General features: G+C 52.7%; 7 protein-coding genes across 7 annotated transcripts; 5 read left to right on the top strand and 2 right to left on the bottom strand.

The window, feature by feature from the left end:
- Positions 1–190: 190 nt before the first annotated feature.
- Positions 191–2478, top strand: A1O1_02691 (uncharacterized protein; the record flags this gene model as incomplete). Its single annotated transcript, XM_007723601.1, has 4 exons — positions 191–473; positions 569–1551; positions 1607–2192; positions 2252–2478. 4 exons carry the CDS (start codon positions 191–193, stop codon positions 2476–2478), a joined length of 2079 nt encoding a protein of 692 aa, XP_007721791.1.
- Positions 2479–2643: 165 nt separating this feature from the next.
- On the bottom strand, positions 2644–3855 carry A1O1_02692 (uncharacterized protein; the record flags this gene model as incomplete). The annotated part of the gene is made up of 4 exons (XM_007723602.1): positions 2644–2820; positions 2894–3341; positions 3447–3537; positions 3615–3855. The coding sequence occupies 4 exons, from the start codon at positions 3853–3855 to the stop codon at positions 2644–2646; spliced, it is 957 nt and encodes a 318-aa protein (XP_007721792.1).
- Positions 3856–6287: 2432 nt separating this feature from the next.
- On the top strand, positions 6288–7409 carry A1O1_02693 (uncharacterized protein; the record flags this gene model as incomplete). Its single annotated transcript, XM_007723603.1, has 1 exon — positions 6288–7409. One exon carries the CDS (start codon positions 6288–6290, stop codon positions 7407–7409), a length of 1122 nt encoding a protein of 373 aa, XP_007721793.1.
- A 3707-nt stretch (positions 7410–11116) lies between these two features.
- Positions 11117–12063, top strand: A1O1_02694 (7-alpha-hydroxysteroid dehydrogenase; the record flags this gene model as incomplete). The annotated part of the gene is made up of 4 exons (XM_007723604.1): positions 11117–11166; positions 11241–11537; positions 11608–11911; positions 11974–12063. 4 exons carry the CDS (start codon positions 11117–11119, stop codon positions 12061–12063), a joined length of 741 nt encoding a protein of 246 aa, XP_007721794.1.
- A 1216-nt stretch (positions 12064–13279) lies between these two features.
- Positions 13280–14499, top strand: A1O1_02695 (uncharacterized protein; the record flags this gene model as incomplete). The annotated part of the gene is made up of 2 exons (XM_007723605.1): positions 13280–13741; positions 13864–14499. 2 exons carry the CDS (start codon positions 13280–13282, stop codon positions 14497–14499), a joined length of 1098 nt encoding a protein of 365 aa, XP_007721795.1.
- A 590-nt stretch (positions 14500–15089) lies between these two features.
- A1O1_02696 (50S ribosomal protein L24) lies at positions 15090–15602 on the bottom strand (the record flags this gene model as incomplete). Its single annotated transcript, XM_007723606.1, has 2 exons — positions 15090–15356; positions 15471–15602. 2 exons carry the CDS (start codon positions 15600–15602, stop codon positions 15090–15092), a joined length of 399 nt encoding a protein of 132 aa, XP_007721796.1.
- Positions 15603–16302: 700 nt separating this feature from the next.
- Positions 16303–20847, top strand: A1O1_02697 (uncharacterized protein; the record flags this gene model as incomplete). Its single annotated transcript, XM_007723607.1, has 1 exon — positions 16303–20847. The coding sequence occupies one exon, from the start codon at positions 16303–16305 to the stop codon at positions 20845–20847; it is 4545 nt and encodes a 1514-aa protein (XP_007721797.1).
- Positions 20848–21550: the final 703 nt, after the last annotated feature.

The following is a 21550-nucleotide window of genomic DNA, read 5'->3' on the forward strand; positions in this document are numbered from 1 at the left end:
AGGGCGAGTCCCTAGATCGGAACATTAGACAGCGGTCACCAACCGCCACGATGCGGTTCACTCCGAACCGTAGGTATGGGTCCTGGCCAAAGTTAGGTATACATGGCGGGGTTCTGCCCTTATAGGGCGCGTTATCTTCTGACGTTCTCCTCGACGTCCTTCGCCTCTCGTCCTACAATTTGTCTGCGCCATGGAGGATTTCTTAATCTCAGAGCCAGAGCCATGGCTGCAGAGCCTGCTTGACTCGACGGCATTTCCAGACATTGCGCCGCAGCCATCTCCTGAAGCCCGCAATTCACCTGCCCCGTCTCGACGGCGCCCAAGAAGCTACCGGCCTCGGAACAATCGATCCTGCGACTTCTGTCGCAAACGAAAGTCGGCTTGCATTGTCGGCGGTGGTCCAAACTGTGGAGCGTGTGTTGCGTATGGGAGAGAGTGTACATTCGACCGGCCAGCGAAGAGAAAAAGAACTGGTATGACTGTCTTGTCCGCAGGCCAGACATGATGTTCGAGCCATCCTTGATACCAAGGCAAATGACTGACTGGCTGGCTGGCTGACATCATCTAGAGGCTGCGACTGAAGATACCTATCGGACTCCTCCTCAGAATGCCACCTCCCCGCAAAACGACAGCCCGTTTGGTAGCGGGCCCTCAGATCGATCCCATGGAACACCGGAGTCAACAACGGTTATAACGCTGCGGGATTTGACAGAGTCGAACGATCAGACTCATATCGATCAAGAAATCGCTGCCTCGTTAGGAGAACCGGAACCTCTTGACATCTATCCCACCAGGGCACCTTATCTGTTGGGGGATACCGGCGAATCTGATCCGTATCTCCTGAGACATCCCTGCTTCTGGGACACATCAGATCAACAAAAGAACGAATCAAAAATCACTTACAAGCGCATTCGAAGTGGTGCCTACAAACCTGGGGATCATGACCTTGGAGACGGCCGGCCCATCATGTTCATGCTTGTGGACCACAGCTTGGTTGAGAGGAGCGAGCCACGAACGCAAGAGGAGGAGCTAGACCGGGCGCGCGTGAATGTGGATGAAATGTGCCCCGGGGATGTTGGTGAACGTCTGGTCAGGCTGCATTTCCGTTACATCTACCCTTATTTCCCCATTCTTTCGCAGACGCAGTTTTTCTCGTCCGAAGCTGGGCTAGCGGCAGTCATCCAATCGTTGCCTCTATCTCTCAAGGCCTCATTATATGCTTCAGGGATTCCATTCATCGATTACGACGACATTCTGGCCACCAAGCTGGCCCATTCTCCGCCTTCTGCCAACGAACTCTACCGCATTGCGTGGCTGGCAATATCCAACGAGGTGCATTCCCCTCATATTGGGACTCTGCAAGCATGCCTCCTTCTACTCCAGCGAGTCACTGAAGACCGATTCATCATGGACACAGGTCTGAGGTGGTGTCTGGTGGCATGGACCGTCAGCTTGGCTCATATGTTGGGCTTGTCCTCCGACTGTTCTGCGTGGCAAAACATCGCAGACTCGGAGAAGAGGTTAAGGAGGAGGCTATGGTGGGCAGTCTACGTATAGCTTTCCCATTGCGACGAGCTGACCAGGAAACAACTGACTGTCAAGACAGGTCATCGACAAATGGAGTTTCATGACCGCCGGACTGGCCAACCACATCAAGCAGGAAGATTTCGACGTCCTCCCCTTGACACTGGCCGACTTCCTCCCAGCAGAAGGAAGGGCGGCTCAGAGGCCGTCCGATCCCAGCCGAGGCGAACCCTCGGTGCTGGACTTCCCATTTTATCACTTTGTCGAGCTTTCAATCATCCTCTCGGACATCATGGACACCTATTACACCATCCGTGCCACCGGAAGAACAGCCGCGAATTTCGAACTGTCGCTAGAGCTCGGAAAGCCTCTGCGGTCCCGTCTGAAGAAATGGAAGGAAAACTATGGATCACGGCCCTCTCCTTATCCTTTGATCGGTACCCGAGCAGGCGTCAACTTGGACGGGAGAGCTTCGCTGGGCCTTGCATATCCCATTGCAACCATGACGCTGTTTCGGGCATTGATGAGGCCTCTCGGACACCCCAATGTCAAGTGGGATCCGACGGCCAGAGATGCCGTCCGCGCCGGAGCCAGGGCATGCTGCGTCGAGATCGTCGAATATGTGGAAAATCTGCGACGTGGCGTGTGGGATGCTTTCTGGTACAGCTGTACGTTACCTCCAACTGCACTCCGCACAGGTCAATCGGTTCTAACATGTCTTCCTCAGTCTCCCGCGCGAACTTTGCCATTGCGTCCTCGTTCATGGTCCGCATACTGTTCACATCGGTAACGCCAGCCGAGCAGAAGGAGATGACGGATCTGATTGTCCGATGGAAGTGGGCCCTGCGTACCGGCGGTGGCAATGCAGGCAATATCCAGATGAGACTGGCACTACTGAGACTGGATCGCTGGCTGCTGAAAGTCGGAGTGCGAGATCCAGAGGACCAGGCCTAGGAAGTCTTTTAGAAGCGAGCTTAACAGGATGTCGCGTTCACGGCTTGCCCGAGATAGCGACGAGTCATCAATTTTCAGGACACGGTATCTACACTATAACTGCCACGTCCATTTTGAACCATTTGTTTCGCCGAACCCTGGTTTTCTGCTCCCCTTCCGTTTCCTTCAATGCAGGTAATTCGGCCTCAGATCGAAGACGGCGTCCTTCTTGAGGTTCTCGAACTCCTCATCGTCGTAGAAGTTGGCACGAACCTCGGTCAAGTCCTGGGCATTTTCGTGGAAGAAGTCCTGCTGAGACAGGGGGAGATGGCATCTCATACTGTAGTTAGGATAGTTGGGGTTCTATTTTGCGAGATAATTTAGTCGGTGTTCTGTCTACCGCTCTCCATGTCACAAAGTCGGAGTCCAAACTAACCTGATAGCCCAATGCGAGCATCACACGGTGCTTGTCCGTCATGTTGGGCATGCCGGCATGCCACAATCTGAGATCGCGGATCATGATGTCCCCCGGCGAACACAACGGCTGGGTGGGAGGGCGGACCTTGGCACGCGCCTCCTTGGCCTCCTCGAGCACGTCGGGGATCGGGTCGCCCATGCGACCTTCGGGATAGGCCTGGAGCTGTTCGGGCCGGTCCGAGATGACCTGCTCGCGCCAGGACGCGTGGGCGTGCGTGCCCAGCCAGAACTCGGTGGCGCCGTTCTCGACGGTGAACTCGCACAGCGGTATGTTGCCGATGATGTAGTAGGGGTACTGGGGGTGAGCGAAGGCACAGTCCTTGTGCACGGGCTGGCGCATCCCTTTGGTGCCGGACAGTGCGGTGTTGGAAGCAAGCCAGTTCCAGATTGGTTTGTGGCCGAGATATCTAGGTAGATGAAGGTAAGTAAAGAGAAAAAGAAACCAAAACTGTCCCACGTTCCGACTTCACTTAGATAGCGGGTCAAGTGGTGGCAGAGGGGGTCATACTTACGCATTGGCGACTTGGAGGAGGAATTTGTTGAAGTAGATATCGGGATAGAGGTACGTAGGGTCCGTCAGAGGCGGTCGCTGTAGGAAGTTCGCTTTTGTGGGTTGAGTGTTAGTTGACTGACATGTTGACTGTATGGTATAGGTACGGTTCCTGCAACGCAAGACTCACACTTGATGCCATGGTTATAGGACTTGGCCGGGTCTGCCCTCATCTTGTCGGCGTCGGCACACATCTTTGCGTTGAGAGCCTCGATGTGCTTGACGTCGATGACGTCCTTCAGCAGCAGCAAGCCATCCTGATGGAGCGCATCGAGCGCTTTCCCCAGGGTCTCAGGCGAATACTTTCCAGCACGTCGTTCGGCCTCGGACAATCTGAGGACTTTGACGTCGTCCTCCAACGGGGCGATCATGTTTGGAAAACACACGAAACAAGGGGAAAGTATGTCCCTTTTAGATGCGATCAAGACGTCCAGTTCAACGTGAGCATGTGTTTCAGGTGAACGAGAACTCTTTATACTCGTGGATTGAATAAGTGCAACCAAGGTACCATTTGTTCATGTTCCAGTCTTCATTACACAAGCCGGTTGAAGGGAATTGTCACGCTCTTGATCCGATAACCAATTAGCATATTCCATGTCGCCCGCAGTGGTCGGATGCCGATAGCGACGATAACTTGACAGCCTGGAGAAATGTCAGTGTCTAGCTCTCAACGACTGTGTAGATCCCTATCGTCTTCCTGATAACGGGTAGCCCGTCAGGCACTGGAGATGGAATCATCCTGATAAGAGACGCAGATAGGAGTGGGGTTTCTTATCCATAACATACCAGCTTTGGGCCGTTCAATGGGCTTACGATAGAGGAGGCCGAGTGGAAAAGAGAGTGAGGGGCAGTAAGCAAGGTCCAATAATGTTAAAGGCGACGCAGACCACGACTATGTATTGATATACCTTGTCTTTGCCATCAAGGCGCCTTCCTGAGGTCCTAGGAAGTAAAGGCGACGCTGCATCCTAACTGGGACTAGTTTGCCGTAGATGGCTCCCGCTGTCACGTGTGGAGGTGATCGAGGTTGTCCATGTTTAGCTGAGGACGATCACAACACAACAGTCATGCCTTACCCAGGTCGAAGCCATTCAGTGGTGATTTCACACACTGCAGTTGCAGTTACGGTCGGGTGAACCTCAACATCACTCAGACCCACGCCGAGCTCATCAAGCAGCTGGAGCAGATTGAACGCCCTGGAGTTCTTCAACATTGACGGCGAGCAGGCCAAGCTCATGGTCTTCAAGTCTATGGTGAAGAGTATTTTTCTGCTTTGGAGTAGTCTGTTTGTCGCGACTTCCACAGCCTTGGCTCTTGTTCGAAAATAGCAGTAAAGAATACCACAGGCAAGCTGGACGAATGGTGAAGAGATGGACGAGATGATCAGGGTGGTTGGTTCAAGTTGGTGACAGCAGAGTCCACGTACTTCGTAGTAGGCAGAAGGTAGAAGGTAGAGAGAGAGAGGGTCTGCGCAGGCTGCCAGTCACTGCGCAACTGTGTAGGTACGTACCTCAATTACTACCTGGGCGTAATATATCTTCGATTTCTCCTTATTTACAGTATCATACCAGTACGAGAAAAGCCTCAGGTACCAGGTTATTCTGGCTTATCATTCACCATCAACACCGCCAGCAAGCCTGCGCCGTCTCCGAGCCCTTGTCTGACTTGTTCTCTTCCTTGCCAGCAGTTCTACAGAGTACTAGTAGAAGCTCCTCACTGGTCACTGCCTACCACTCCATTCAGAGCCAGTCGCGAGGCTAGCCGACGACCCACCACCATATCCGAACTTTTGATGAGTCGTTGGGTTCAAGTTGTGCGCAAGAAGAAGACGCAGGTTGTGACTGGGAGTTCACCATCTGCCATCTGCCATCTGGCAGACCCCTGCTCCAGCTCCAGGTGCCAGGTTGGTGCAGGTTTGCCAGGGATGGGCTGAGTGAGGCCTTAGGCCCTAGCCAGCCTCGAAATCCTTAGAGCCATCTGGTGCAGCCACTGCGACAAGGGCACGTTGTCGTCCATACCAAAACGAATACCCACTTGGGCATCCGTCGTGCCTCACACATCAACAACTCCTCTTTCAATTCCCCCTGAGTCCCTCGCTACCATCAATCTCCTTCTCAACAAAGAGCTTCTCATATATTCTGCGTTTCTGCCAATTGGCCACTGTGCCATCTAGCTTCAAGTCGGGCCCAGCGCCTTCCACAAGCTTCCAACCTTTGCTGACACCGATTAGTCACAGAGATTCCGCCGCGTTCAAAAAAGCGCGACGAACTTTAAAGGGCAGCCAGCTGGCTCTCAGACCACCGCAGCCTCCTCCACAGACCCGGTTTTTTCGGTCCGTCGTCCCCCAGCGGCCCATCGAGTGATCCGGGACGCCTGCTCCGCGCCGCTAGCACCGTCAAACTTTGAACTTTGTGGCCTAGTCGACTCCGCAGACAGCATCAATTACTTGCACTCCTTCTACCCAGCCATCCGACTTTCCTCCTTTCTCCCTTTCCCCTTCACCACTTCACACTCGCGCGTCATCGCAAGGCCGTTACCACAAGCATATTCTTCGTTCCTAAATCAGATTGAGTCCCCAGACTCAATTTCGTACGCGCCTCGACCATCTGTCCGGCACGACTACGCGATGATATTCGCTCCCTCCAACATTTTCCGGACCTGCCTTACCTCTCGACAGAACACAGAACCAGACCCGGACGCCATAGATCCCGATCGGGGGGAACATTGGTGCGGACAGGGGCAGGAGTGAGGAGTTGACGCCCAGGATCGGAGAGAAGAAAGAAACGCGTCGATTTGCGTCAAGATGAGCTACCATTACGGTGTTCCGCCGTCGCATTACACGAAATACACTGCGTCGCCTTACAGCAGCGGCGAGTACGTCCACTACGCGCCCCAACACGACACAACGCCCAAGAAACATGCACGCAAGGCCAGCTACAACCCGTCACCTAAAGTGGGAGGCTGGTTTTCTCCCGCTGGCTCCCCACCGCCATACTACGAGCCACGAGTTCAATATGCTGTACCGCGGGATGATGTCTATGTGAGTGAGGTCAGGGGCAAACCCCGCAAACACGAGAGCTACAATACCTTCCCAAGCTCACGCTACCATACCCGTTCAACGTCGCGCAAGCAGAATCAGCCCATCTACATCTACGACGATGAAGCTGAATATGCAAAAATGCAGCCAACCTACATCTACCGAGAACCACCGCAGTCCAAGCCCAGGCATGCGAAGAAGCCTAGCACTGACACCTACTTTTACTATGGGCAGGAGCAGATTATAGACGAGCAGCCGAAAAGATCCAGGGCCCGCCGTTCCTCGTCTACGACCAAGCCTATACACAAGTCCAGGCCGAGCCTGCACAAGTCCCCGCCACAAGCAAGCCAGGAGGACGCCATCCGCGCAGGAATTCCTGCGGGCTATTCCATCAAACACTGGGATCCTACCGAGCTGCCTATCATTCTACTGGGCAGTGTGTTTGATGCGAACTCGCTTGGAAAGTGGATCTACGACTGGACAGTCTTCCATCACGGCGCTTCTACTCCAATTGCCGACATGGCCGGTGAGCTATGGCTGCTGCTCATCAAACTCGCCGGGAAGATGAAGCGGGCTGAAGAGTGTGTGGGCCGCATCCACAATCTCGACAAGCAGGAAATCGTCGAAGACTTCATTGTTAGCGGCCAGAGATTATGGGATAGATTTAAGGACCTTCTCAAGGAATGCGAACACTACATGTTGAAGGCGGCCAAACGCGACGGCACCAAAACCATGGGCAAAAAGGCAGGCACCGAGTTCGTCGATTCCATCTTCGGGCGAGACCGCCACCTCGAACAGACGGAGAAGATTATGAATCAGATCCGACTCTGGAGCATGCGCTTCGATGTCAACTGCGAGGACACCCTGCGTAGGCCTTCTGTTGCCTAAGGTGGTTGACGACGACACGTCAGGTCAACAGCCAACCGGTGAGAGACCATTCACATGTGGCAAAAACAAACAACTTCGCCACAGTCACCGCAACTCTTTCATACAGCATCTACGGCACATCATTGGCGCTCTTTCTCATCAGGCACCTGTATTAACATCCAGCTCGGGCGATCTCGCTCCAGTCCAACCACATTACGGCGTGGACTCTGTGAGTCATACGTACCAGCAAGCAAGGATACCGTCATTAAAATTGATTTTCGTCTTTCATATTACCAGAGCAAGGCGAATCGGCTTGACTTGGGCAGGGGGGTGACATAATTGCAACTTGAGGGAACTTTAACGGCAGAAACCAGGGGTTTTGGAAGGGAAGGGCATTTCATATGAGGGTCGACAAAAGTTCATTGATACGAAGCTACGAAGGTCGAACTTGCCACCGACCTATTGTCCTTCTTACGGATAGGGATACGGCCGTCTGCCTGGGCTTGTTTCATTTCTGCATGGCGTCGTCTTTCTCGTTGTTCATCGCAAGAGATACCCCCATGCTTTGCTAACGGTCGTGGGTTTGCTTTTTTGTTCTTTTTGGCTATATCGCTGGTAATACGTTCAGTATCAGTTTCTTTCTCTTTACGGGTGGGATATGGTCTTGTGATAGCATCTGTACACCACGTTGGTTGCTTCCTTTGGCGTCTCATCACAGATATACCTCAGTTGCTTTGTTTGGGGAGTACTACGGCTCCCATGCGAGTTGGAATTGGCTATGATAGAGGCCATCTAATCCCAACCACTGCTATACTAGTACCTCTGTTCCGAACTACTCCTTTTGTATGTTGTCCGTGACCTTAGCCGTCCGTCCCTACATCAATTCTCCCACACCCTGTAACTTACAAAAACACCTATCAGTGCACAAAAACCTATATTACCCGCTAGCATACCTTTCTGAACAGTCCCCCAAGTCCCTTGCTTGCTGCATGTATACGCGCCAGACTCTGAGCCCCCCGCTCGTGCAGTGCGCGTCGAGTCACGCGCCATGCTTGGAGGCCGGAAGCGAGAGAGCGGCTATGGCTGCCCAGGCAGAGATTCTGTAGTAAGCATTCGTATTGTTAGACACTGGTTAGTTCACGACATATAGCGCTGCCCAGTATAGATCAACCTCGCGCCAGTCGTCCCCAGTATTTCAACACACGGCAGGGATCTCTAAGCGCCCGAGCCATTTTTGCTCTTTTTCTTTAATGGGAACAGTGGGAACTTGACTCGAATTTACGTACAAGTATGCGGCATAGGTAGCCCGTATCACAAGAGCACAACGTGGCTGAGAGGTGCGTGTGACTGATACAAAGTCAAGATGCGTCGGTCATACCAACCACAAACAAAGACTGGGATGTGTGCGAGTGGTTGCTATCACTCTCGTCCCCTCCTCCTTCTGGGGAGATAAGAAGACTGGACAGTCATGTCAAGTTGTTGATATCTCTGTACGAAGCGATCCATGGATACTGTCGTCTGTGACACTGGTTGGGCCTCGCTGGCTGTAAGTGACCCCGGCTTAGCCATGCTGCGTGAAATCGAAGTTGTGATGCCCATACCCTGCAACGTCTTGCGAGACAAAGTTGTGGAGAACTACAGGGCCTTGCTCGAGCGAGAACTGCAGCCTTCACCAAAGGAAACCGATCCGTCCAGGAAGCTGCCACACTCGTTCCAAGGGACAAATCATCCACGCACATGAAAACCGTCCAGGATGATAGGCTTGTGGTTATGTACCGACGCTCAAGAACTGTGAGAGTTTCGAGTAAGCTCACGTGAAGACTGAAGACGTGCCCTCGTTGTTGGTCGTGGCGGGTGTGATGGACACTAGGTGAGTGCTTTGGGTGGCGCACATGTTTGTAAAGACGAGGGAAGAAGCTGCTGTGACTGATAGATGAATCAAGACCAGCTGACGCCAGAATGTAGACAGGCAACCCTCCCGTGATCGTGATCGCAGCGTTTGAATGACAGACCATAGTCCCAGCTCCGCAAGGAGGTTGTGGTGATGCCTTCTCGACCTGTCAGCCCTTCAGATGGTGCGTTTCGACCTTTGACGCGGACAGTTCGTATCCTGCCGCCTTCCTATGGTGACTTGATCTGTCCCGATGTGACTGGGAATGGTGATCCAATCACAGCACGAATGCCCCAGCCTTCATGAAATGCCGCCTCGACGCCACTTCGGACGCTATTGGCACTAGGCATCGTGGGGAGCAGGCCCATATGGAAGAGTACAAATCATTTGGAGAAGGTGAAACAGATGAACCCCTGAAGCCAGGAATCGGATCTTTAAAGTCTTTGACATGGATGCTTGCGAAACATACCTGTCGTATTGTGTACTTTTCCTTCTCGCCGATACATGAAATCCGTATGTTTCGACTTTCTCGAGGTCCTGTGGTTCGGCTGGGCTGCGACCACTCTATAGCCTGTGCTTGATCCGACGTCCAGGTGTTCTTTTGTATTTTGGCTCTCTCCAACCCAGACGATAATGTGGGGAGAATCTGACGTTGTTACACATCGTATAGGCTGCAACCCGAAGGAAGTAGATAGGCGGCACGACGACTCTTTGCAGCCGGCCGTCAATCTTTTTGATTGCTGTTGCACCGAGTTTTTCGCCCTCTCCTCATCACTACTAGTAACAAGGCTGACATGATGCGAGAAAAAGGGGTCGACGACGTTGAAACAAGCGGTTGGCTGGCTCGGGTCTCCTGCAGGTACCGTGAAGCCTTTTGACAGCTCTAACCACGATCCGCAAGGAGTCGGGGCGTCCTTCACCGCTCTTTGCACGTCGGACGGGCGTATGGTCCCCGTCAGGTATGGTACGTAAGAGGACTTGAAATGCGAATGCTAGCATAGAGGATCGAGCGCAAGGTACCTAGGTAGGTAACAAGGAAGCTGAAGATGCGAAAGCCTGTGATATGATCTTTCGATAACGACATTGAATGTCCATTGTGCGATAGTATCTGGCATCAGCAGGCTTGATGACAAGGAGGTGCTAGATGTCCTGAGGAGCGTCAACAAGGCCCGAGAGGAGACTGTCGACTCGATGCTCCTGCTAGTGGTATTGTTTTGCGTACCAAACGCCTGCTCTTGAAGTAAGGTGCATCGTAGCATAAGGTACCTCCGGTCAACAATGAGGCTGCGTGGCTCAGGCAATGTTGAGATACCTGCAGATGTTGGAGCAGCCACAGGGGCAGCAGTCTTACGAGAATCAGAGGGCAGTTGTTAGTAGATGCGGTATCTAGAGCACCTAAACTCATGCTCTTAAGCTGGGCGAATAGCGATTTGAGGCCCCTAACGGAAAATCTAAAAAGCCTAAGGTACCCCAGGGCTGGTGAGCCTTAGGTACAGTTACCTTAGTTAATGAGGGGCCTTAGGGTTCAAAGTGGCTCTGATCAACAATCTTAGCTCCAGACAGATTACTTATCAGCCATGGATTTGTAAGTCCATCTGCAACCGCATCACCTCATTGAGGGGTTCAATGATATTATGATTCAATCAATGTATACACGCTGCTTCTTCACGGGTAAGTCCAGCTAATGACAATCAACCCGTGTGCGAACTACTAGTATACCCTTCGCTCTGCTGTGAGTCGTCCCTATCTTGACCCGACAGTTTTCAAGTCCTCACGAAACAATCATCTCAGGGAATCATTGAACCTCAGGCACTCGACACGCAGACACTCCTCGAAGATGTCATCGCAAAAGGCTTGGGCGGTTGTTGCTGGCGTTGGACCCGGGACGTAAGCCTCCAGCAAGCTACTTTCAACACTCTTCCTGTCACATCTTGCCTTTCTCAATACTGACCTTGTCACAGAGGTGCCTCTGTTGCCCGCCGGTTCGCACAAAAATATTCCGTTGCCTTGCTGGCTAGAAAGTCTGCCAACATCGATCCTGTCGTGGAGGAGATCACTGCCGCCGGCGGTAAGGCTATAGGCATCAGCGCTGATTGCTCCGATGGAAAGAGTGTGAAGAAGGCATTTGAAGAGTTGAAGAAAGCGATGGGAGGTGCGACCCTTGCTGCTGCCGTTTACAACGTAGGTGGAAGATTCATCCGCAAGCCTTTTCTTGAGCTTTCCGAGGAAGAATTTGAGAGTGGATGGGAAGCGAACGGGTATGTCAACTATCTTCTGCACACTTCTCGTCTGAAGCAGTATGGGACTAACAAACCTGCGCCTGGCCAGACGTGGAGCATTCCACTTCTCACAAGCCGTGCTGCCACTGCTCTTGGACAGAGTCGATGCATCTCCAGAATTCCCTCCCACTCTTATCTTCACCTCGGCCACGGCCGCCATGAAAGGGTCAGCCCTGTGTGCCTCATTCGCTGCAGGAAAGTTCGCTATGAGAGCTTTGGCACAATCGCTAGCAAGAGAGTTCGGACCTAAAGGCATTCACGTCTCGCATGCCATCATTGATGGGGTGATTGATATTGAAAGAACAAAAGACTGGAAGTTCGACCATCCGGACGCAAAGATCAAACCTGAAGCGGTACGTGTTGCTCCAGCAGGAGTTTCCACTATGCCTAGGCTGACCATCCTTCTCGTCATCAGATCGCCGATTCATACTGGTATCTGCACACTCAACCGAGAACATGTTTTACTAACGAGCTCGATATCCGGCCTTATATTGAAAAATGGTGAGACAGGCCAGGACAGGGCGTATGTACACCACCAATACCAATGCTGGTTCCTGACATGACATCTCGCTCAAATCTTTCCTCGCGTGGCCGACGGCTATGTCTCGCTTATCCTGGCGCATGGCTTACGCTGTTCGATCAACATACCTCGGTGATTCATGCATACGTATCTACTCCAAGAGGAGACGGTCAGGGGCATATTCTCAGCTGCTCCTCTGCCGAGGTGAACGGCCTGGGGCAGACCTACGCTGAATGGCAACACCACCCTACCTAGTCCAGCGGTGTCGTCTCCCAGCTTCACCTGGTCGAATTCAGTCCCGGTGGAGCAGATCAATTATGCAACCTCGGACGACATGTATACGACAGGGACAGCATACCAGGTCCTGCCTGATGGCCCCGGGCTCGTCCCCAGACGGACAGTAATTCCGCCCTCCCTCGCCCCCCTCACGTCGCTGCTGTTTCTCCACACGGGGAAGCTGTCGGCCCACGGGGAATATTGGAGACTTCCAACTATTCCCCGCTATCAACCTTCAAGTCGCCATTTCTCACCAACAATCGGCTCTGATGCCTCTCCTTGACCGAGGTTATCAGAATCGCTTGGTCAATCCTCACCGAGCTCCCGCTTGTTATTGATCATGTCCACCATACAGCGGCCCCTGCTTTGAGTCCACATTCCTCATCTCGCCTACACCTCCGGGCCATTGACCGCCCACTCCCAAATGATCTGTCTCTCAGACTCTCATTCGTTCATCTCCAATGTGACACGAGAAAAAAGCTTGCAAGCAGCACAAGCAATGCCACCTCTTGACGTGCCGAATATCCATTCCGCTTCATAATGACGCCCAAATCTTCTCTATGACATCTACTTACTCACACGTTGGCATCAGAATGAACCTCCGCAACAGCCGTGTATGTATTCTGCTTACAGAATAGTGTACGAAGCGCACCACCTTTCATCGACTCGGTCCACTTCACCAGGGTTTGGTTGGATTACCGCCGTCATGCTCCCATCCTACTGTTTATGCACGGTACGCCCGGGACACTAACTCCTTCTAATTATGTATCAATAATGTGCGTCCGAGCGGATCCCTTGCCTGACCAGCTTCCTTTCTACTTCAACGTCTGCCGCCCCGGATTTCTGAGGATTACTCTTCATTTTCTCTACCCCAGTTTTGCAACCCCGGGATTACCAAAGCCCCCTTCTCACTAACAGATCCATCATGTCTTCTAATTCGAACGATCTTGTTCGTCAGCACACGCACGACATCGAACTCGGTGTCTCGGACGTGCTCCAACGCCATATCACGCGCCATGTTGTCCCTGCCAAACCTGTGTCTCAGCGAAGGCTCGACTTTGAGCACAAGCGACCCCGGATTCTGCGTGAAATGATGGCCGAAGCCACCGGTGTCTTCTTCTACGTGTTCCCCGGTATTGCTTCCGTCGCTTCGTTCACCTTGGCCACTACAAACCCGGTCGCGGCAGAGATAGGAGTTCCTATCTTTGGCTCTCTCTTCCAGATCGGTTGGGCATTCGCCATTGGTATAGCATTTGCCATCATCACATGTGCTCCCGTCAGTGGTGGGCATTTCAATCCAGCCATCACGATCTGCTTTGCCATCTGGGAAGGCTTCCCATGGAAAAAAGTGCCTCATTATATCTTTTCACAGATCTTCGGTGCATTTGTGAGTCTTCCTGTCAATGGTCTCAGTTTTCTGTGCTCGCTCTCTGGGTCTCGGTCGGACGCCAGAGACAAATCAGACATCCCGGATGCAGCGTATGCTAACTAAGCGCGTACTATATCTAGATGGCCGGAATGATGCTCATGGCGTGCTACTGGCCCGAAATTCAAGCGGCAAAGGCAATCGACATCAGTCAGCATGGTACCACGGTGTACAACGGTGGCGTGGCAAGCATCTTATGCGTGTTCCCCAATGCGGACCAGACCAACCAAGGATACCTGTTCTTCATGGAGTTCTTCGTTGATAGCTACATCGGAATCGTGATCTGGGCCTGTCTGGACCGCGCCAACCCCTTCGTCAGCCCTCAGTCTGTTCCTTTCACCATCGGTATCGCCTACGCCGTTATGGTCTGGGGCTTTGCTGGAAACACCATCTCCACCAATCTGGCCAGGGACTTGGGCACCCGTATCGTGGCGGCCATTTTCTTTGGCAAGGAGGCTTTCACGGCGTCGAACAGCTACTCGTGGATCTCCATTCTGGTCAATATCCCGGCGACTATCTTTGCCACTGGATATTACGAGTTCCTCATCCGGGATAGCCTGCAGAAAATCCAGCAGGGACACGCCGAGCATAAGGAGGGTGAAGAAGGTCTACATAGACACATCTCCAGAGTCACGGGTGTCGATGTCGCCAATCAAGCATGGGATAGCAACCGTGGTGCCATGAACTCTGCCGAAGGAGTGCGGGAAAAGCAATTCTAGAGGCTGGGAAGAGGAGGTGTTTGATCGTGACCGACAAGTGCTAAGTTGGTACAGGGGAAGGGAATGCCTAAGCAATGGTTCGCGGGCGTGATCTGTAAGACTTCAAGCAAAGTACTATAGTATATCTCTGTATCTCGCCATCAAATCCTGCCACTCATTGGAACGTATCCTTGTAGACAGTCTGCCGGCGAGTCATGCTTAAGCAAAACATTCCCGAAGGGATGTGCCTTTTCGATTGCATGATTGCGTCAATCTGCGCCAGTCGTTTACCTTGCGTAACCACGGGGAAAGCTGGTCCGCAAGGAGATAATGCTGGCAGGGAGGCAAGGGGACTGAAGAAACATAAAAAGGAAACACGCCGTAGGAAAAAAGGATGTGTCGTGAGCAAGACACTTTCTGTAATTCGAAGAATTTTGTTTCATTCAGGCAAGACTGAGATGCCACGTCGGGTATGTAGGACGCCGCGGTATCAATCCGAGTCGGAACTTTCCTCAGCACGAAGTCCGGGGATCCGTAAAATGCACAATCATCGTCCCATTGATTTTGATTTCCCCTTCAAAACACCACAACCATGACTGTCCTACTCTCCTCTACTGCGACTTGATCGATTCGCGGCCCTTGGCAATTCTCTCCAAAATCTTTTCCCGGTCCTTGTCGAGCTTGAGCTTGGTGACGACGACTTTGCTGGGGTGGACGCCGATGGGGACGGCTTGGCCATTTGACTTCTCGCGGGCGACGCGCTCGATGTGGATGAGATACTTCAATCGGTAAACGGAGGTGACCTTTCCTTCACGGCCCTTGTTCGAGCCTCGGACCACGGTGACTTCGTCGTCTTTTCGGATGGGGATGCTGCGGACCTGTAACACGATCGCCAAAGATCTTTGTTAGATTCGGGTCTCAGAAGATTCAAAGTGCCTCGGAGCCAGTATCGTCGGGCACGGCCGGTAGCGGAAGGGTACTTTTCATCGTACATTGTGCTTTTCTCTCAGTTCCTTGCTCAGGGGAGCGCTCATGATCACCCGTCGAACGCTCGAGGGAGCGGAAAAGTGCACCTTGCGAGACTTGCGCCTCGACGAGGCCAGACCTGGTGTGTCCGTCAGCATTTCCTGCTCCAGTTGTAAAGAGCCTGCAGAGAGTATTTCATACCGGTATTCTGTTTCGTCATGGTTGCGGTTTGGGAAGGGTGATTGAGTGTCGACGACGAAGATGTTTCGAAGCGGTGGTTGTTGAATGTCGCAGCCAAATTTGCAGCCAGCGTTGAAAGTGCGCCAAGAATTGCTTCGGTCGATCATTGACGGCCACGGACGCTGAAAAGCTGAGTAACGTTCGGCTTGGCGCTCCAGCCACTGCAGTGGCAGCTGAGCCACTTTCAGTAGGACCTTAGGGCAGCGCCTCCCCACAGTACTATGTACTTTAGGTAAACAGAGTGCAGCCTGCCAGCCTCGAGCCTCTAATAAACCTGGGGCGGGAACATTTCGCATTGTACGTATGACTTTATCGATCATCCACTGCATCTCCACCGGCGCGTCGCACCCCAGCCTGCGGCAAGTGTACCATCATTGCCACCTTCCGGCCATTAACCATCGCATCCATAGCAGCAGTGAATGAAAGTTTCATGTGAGCGGTCAATTGCCTTTGAACATCCACCCCGCTGCGACTACAAATCGTCCATCTCCGAGCAACGAACTGGATTGCGACCGAGAATTGGCAGACTCAGATCGTCTTGTGAACAACGCTGGCAAGATAACTACAAAAAGAAGAACATGAACATTGTTGATATACTAGGGGTTGCACGCGCGTGCAATGTCGTACGTGTCGCCCTCGAGTTTTGGGGACTATTATGACTCTGGCAATCAAGGACAGAATGTGCAGAATTCGTACAATGGTGGGAGACAACCAGCGTCGCATAATCCATATGCGACGCAAGCATCCTATCCAGGTGACATTCGACAGTCTCGGTATGGGTCTTCGGGATACGACTACGCCAGACAGAACCAACAGAATTACGCGAATAGTTCCCGGCAGCAAACGTACAGCAATGATTCTTGGAAGAATTCAAACACTCAGAACACGTCTTATGATGATCGCAGGCAAGGAGACAGCTATACGACAGGAGGGACAATGGGCGACAGTGGACAGGGTTACTACAACTCCACTCCGTCGACATCGGCCGGACAAGATGTACATGAATTGAACAATTTGGCATATGCTTCAGGTTTGGAAGACTCTGCCGCGTCGCAACGGCAGACCCATCATGTTCATCACCAAAGCGCATCCTCAGCAGCCAGACATCCTCCCACTTCGGGCGCTACTGCTCCGAACCGAGTACTATCCCCGGTCACTCAAAGTGCGTCTCGTTACAATGTCACTCCAGCTATGAAGTATCCCTATCATAACGAGCCTCCATCCGGGTCTTCCCAACAGGCTCCCATTTCTGCTGCCGCTGCATTAGCCGGTGCGGTCAATCGCTGTTTCCCGCAGCCATCGGTTTCGCCGGTCATGGATACGGTCAAAGCAACACAAGCATCGGCTGCCCAAAGATCAGCCTCACCTTACCCTCAGTCAACCCAAGAGCAAGCTCAGCTACGTACGTCTTCCGGCACTCCTCGAACCACTTACGGAAGCTCCAGCATCTCGGCGGGAACGATGGGCCAACAATGGTCCCAAAGTGGAAGTGCCGGCCGTCATGTGCGCGCTCCCAGTCAAAACACGCAACCAAGAGCCAGTAGACCTCAAACGCAGGCTTCTGCGCCAGTGAACAGTATCTCAAATCTGGTGACCAACACTATGGAGGAGGCGCCGCAGACGGTATATTCTCCCACGATGGAAACGCAGAACATGGTGCCGGACTACATTGATCCGTCGAAAGTCTTCAATCCCTACCATCTAGAGCATGAAAGAAGACGGAGAGAAGCCGAGGCTCAAGCAAAAAGAAAGGCAGAAGAAGCAGCTGCAGCTGCGAGGGAAAGAGAGGTAGAAGAGGCAGCCAGAAAGAAGAAGGAAGAGGAAGAGGCTGCTAGAAAGAAAAAAGAAGAGGAAGAGGCTGCTAGAAAAAAAGCTCAGGAGGCTGCTGCTGCTCAGGCAAAGAGAAAGGCTCAAGACGCAGTACCTATAGCGGACCGCCAGATATCAAGTACAGTCAGCGGAAACGCATCCTCGAAGGTAGCTGAGAGGATTTCAACCCCTCGAACTCAGCAGTTGCCCGGACCTTCCCAGCAAGCCGCGCAGTCCTCACAAACCGGCTCAACCAGTGAGGCAGATATGGCGGCTGAACTGAAAGCCTTGATGGACAGAATGAAGGAGTTCAGGAATAAAGATCCTAGTCTTTTCCAGAAGTTATGGGATGACATGCGAAAGCCAGGTCAAGGTCCAGCCCCGGCCGTTCCTGCGCACTCTCCGTCGCCGCAGATGTCTCAACAAGCCGTCGTACCCTCTCAGAACCAGCCTGTGTCGGCTACTCTTCCGCGCCCAGCACCAGCAGCAACGGGAGAATCTTCAATGTCACCTCAAGTCGCTCATCCGCAAACAATATCCACTCACAATTCTTTGCCAACCACTGCCGAGACTCCTAAGTCTGGGAAGATGCAATTGAGCACACCGGATTCCACTGATTCGAGACGTCTCAATGGCTACAGGGTGGTGGTAGAAGACAACGATGCGGGTCTCCCGGATCTAGGCCGTTTCCCGGCCGAACGACGCATTAGGACATCCTATTATAAAAAGCCCGCGACGCCCGCCAATGTGCCTTTGCCAGATGCAGTTGTCCCTCCTGACGGGACGACTCAAAGCATTGCGGATGCACCAGTCGATCCTGCAAAGTCGCGAATCGCGGTACCACCACCTCCAGTTGCCCTCACATTCTCGAATGCACGGACTCCTGCCCTTGCACAAGGACTCCCTCCAAAGGCACCAGCTGGCGGGACGATATGGCCAGAAGAAAAGCGCAACGCGCTCGCGGAAGCTGCGGTCAGGTCGTTGACAGCGCTTCCTGAGAACAGCGGCGTTCAAATCAGCCCTGCAGACATTCACGCGATGCTGGACAAGAATCCCAGCTACCTTGATTTATGCGAGATGTTGGAAGGCAAAGGCCTTCGGTTTAACAGAGGTCACTTTGCACGACAACTCTTGAGCAATGTCCCTTACTTGAATGGATCTTCGGCGAAGACAGTCCAGTCCCAGCCACATCCTCCGGCTCTCCAGCCAGGGCAGACTTCTACGCAAGTTGTTGGCCAACGATTATCCAATCCTGCAATTCAATCGCCCGCAACGCCTGCTGTTTCAGCCCCCAAACAGAATGCCATCTCGGGACAACCGGTGCGGCCGACGCAATATACCGGTGCGGTTCCTCCTGCTGTCTCAATATCGGGCCAGAATCAAGCCAGGGCCGTCAAACCAGAGAAGCTACCATCGGAATCTCAGCAACATGCTCAAAATCGTAGAGCTAGCAAAGCCAGCTCTTCGATACATAGTCGAACTGAACCACCGCCAGGTTCGAAAGAAGCAATGGCACGGAAACGAGATTTCTCAGAACTGATCGACTTGGCAGCCCTGAGCGACAATGAAGACTACGTGATGTCGAGGAAGCAAGCCCGCATTGACAGTCCTTCTCCCGAACGCGACGTATTTGAGCAATATCACCAACAGATGCTGTCGGCTGCACATGTCCATTCTCCAGGGCAAGGTGTTGGATCTTTCGTACAGCCACCGCCATTGCAGAGTGGCCCGCCTCTCAAGTTCAATACAGCTCCCACACCAATGCTGCAAGGCTCGCGGCAGTTTATCCATCCGAGCACGACCTCACGCTTAGCTGAACCAGTACTGTCAACAAGGCTTCTTGCGAAACCCATCAACAAGAGCGAAGCTCTTCGCAAGACTTATTACAACCCCAAGACAATTGCTCGCGACATCCTCATCGCGGCCGGCAGGCACCCGACCGAGCGACCTTTGAACGCTCATATGGCAGGCCTACTGGGGAAACACATCGAACTTGACTCTGACCTCAGTACATTTGACTGGGATGCTGTGGACCCAGGAGGACCGCCAATACCGCAAGTGGTTCTTGTTGATGTTCCTACCGAGCCTCCTCGATACAAGTCAGGGCAGCAAGGGATTCGCCGCATTGAGCCTAATAACGATAACCACAACGGTTCGCCCTTACCGGATTCGGAAAAGCGCGGTATGCCTGCGCCTGCGCCCAAGTCGAAAGCAAACGTCGCGGAACAACGAGAGGATAAGGCAAAGCAATTGCAGTCTTCCGCGCAACCCGGTACAGACTCCAGGCCTTCTCAGGTTCAGAGATCACGCGATAGCAACGCTGCAGGCGCACAAAATGCAAAGGTCGTCATCCCTCAGAAGCGGAAGGCGAGCGTGACATCTCCTGAAGCAACTCCGCGTCCGCAACTTGCAACGCGTTCGACACGATCCTCATCGACTCAAGCGAGACCCGCCTCAGAGCCCGATAAGATGAGCGACGGCTCTGTTTTTCCCAGCCTCAAGCGACGCGGACGGCCTCCCGGTGCCAAAAACCGTCCCCGCGAGTATGCCGAGACAATCAAACAAGGTGCAAAACAAGAAATATCAGTCACTGTTCCTTCACCGGCTTCGCCAAGCCTTCCTGTATATCGATGTCACTGGAAAGGATGTAAAGCACATCTCCATAACTTGGCGACGTTGCGTCAGCATATTTCCAAGGTCCATCGGCCCACCGCAGAGGAGGTAGATAAGTACGGCTATATCTGCTGGTGGAAAAAATGTCAATACCTAAAGTTCGACAACGATGGCCTGATAACTCCTCAGAAGGTCTTCGACAGGTCTAATGAGTGGCTCGGTCATATTGATGAGGATCATCTGCACCCCATTGCATTGAAGTACGGAGATGGCCCGTCGACCAAACACATCGGTAAGCAAGAGTCGTCATCTTTTGATGTCTCCAGATTACTCTACAATCCCCTTCAATCAAGGCAAGCGACTAGAACACTTTCTCACACAGATCCTCAGACCATCCTCCAGGATAGAACCCGATACCTCTCGGACGAGAGCGGACGAACCACCACCCCTGCGATTTCCAAAAAGTCTCTGAAAGATTTGGAGCCAGACACAATGGCCTTGCTTAAAGCCGGACATGATGACGCGGAGGGCATGGCTCAGCGCAGTTTCATGAAGACACACCGCGCGGAGAAGAGCAGCCCGAAGGCCGTCGCCGAAGAGACTCTACGCGCCATGGAAGCGAGAAAGGCTGCGCTCGGCCCGGGCATAGACAAAGGCGGCTGCATCTTGGTGAACGAGGCAAGAAGAGCGACTCTGATGCAGAACCCGAGGATCAGAAGGGTTGTGCATGCCAATTACTGATTGCGGTGCAGTGAGGGCATGATCATTTGCTGACACAACTCGACGGTCACTTACTGTTGTTGTCTAGGAGCTACTCGATCTCATCGTCAATTGAGCAAATACAAGTGAGCAGATACTCTGGTGCGCTCAGATGAGCAAGCATCCAACCACTGCAACCGGATGAGGCCCGTCCAAATACTGCCAGCGGCTTAGTGAATCCCCACGTGCAGAATCCGACCCCACGGTACTTGAGATGAAGGACAGAGTGAAGTAAGCTTGAGTCACCTGCATGAACTGGCTGGGAGGGACGTCGGAAACAGCATAACAGCTCTGAGACTGTAGAGCAACGCCATACCAAGGCGAACATCGGCTGGCTAGATCTTTTTCTACCACTACCAGCGTAGCTTCAATGGAACAAGAGCCTGAGATCATTTCTTCACATCCAAGATTCTATGCATGTACCATGTCAGTTGTCTCGTGTTCGACACGGAGGACATCGAGAGCAACAGCAACAACAACAGACTATTGCAGTCGACATCATCGTAGAGGTCGTATGTTCGAGGTTGTAATTACTGTTATTGTGGCCTCGGTACCTACCTTATGAGATGCTTAGTCTGTAGACTGATACGTACTGAGGCTAGCTTGAGGTCATCCTGCTTAACCTTAACGCTGCATTAGGTAGCTTCAGTCACGTGGGCTTCAACATCAGCCTGCAGACAATGGA

The sequence above is a fragment of the Capronia coronata genome, assembly GCF_000585585.1.
Source record: "Capronia coronata CBS 617.96 chromosome Unknown acBCG-supercont1.2, whole genome shotgun sequence".
Taxonomy (NCBI): domain Eukaryota; kingdom Fungi; phylum Ascomycota; class Eurotiomycetes; order Chaetothyriales; family Herpotrichiellaceae; genus Capronia; species Capronia coronata.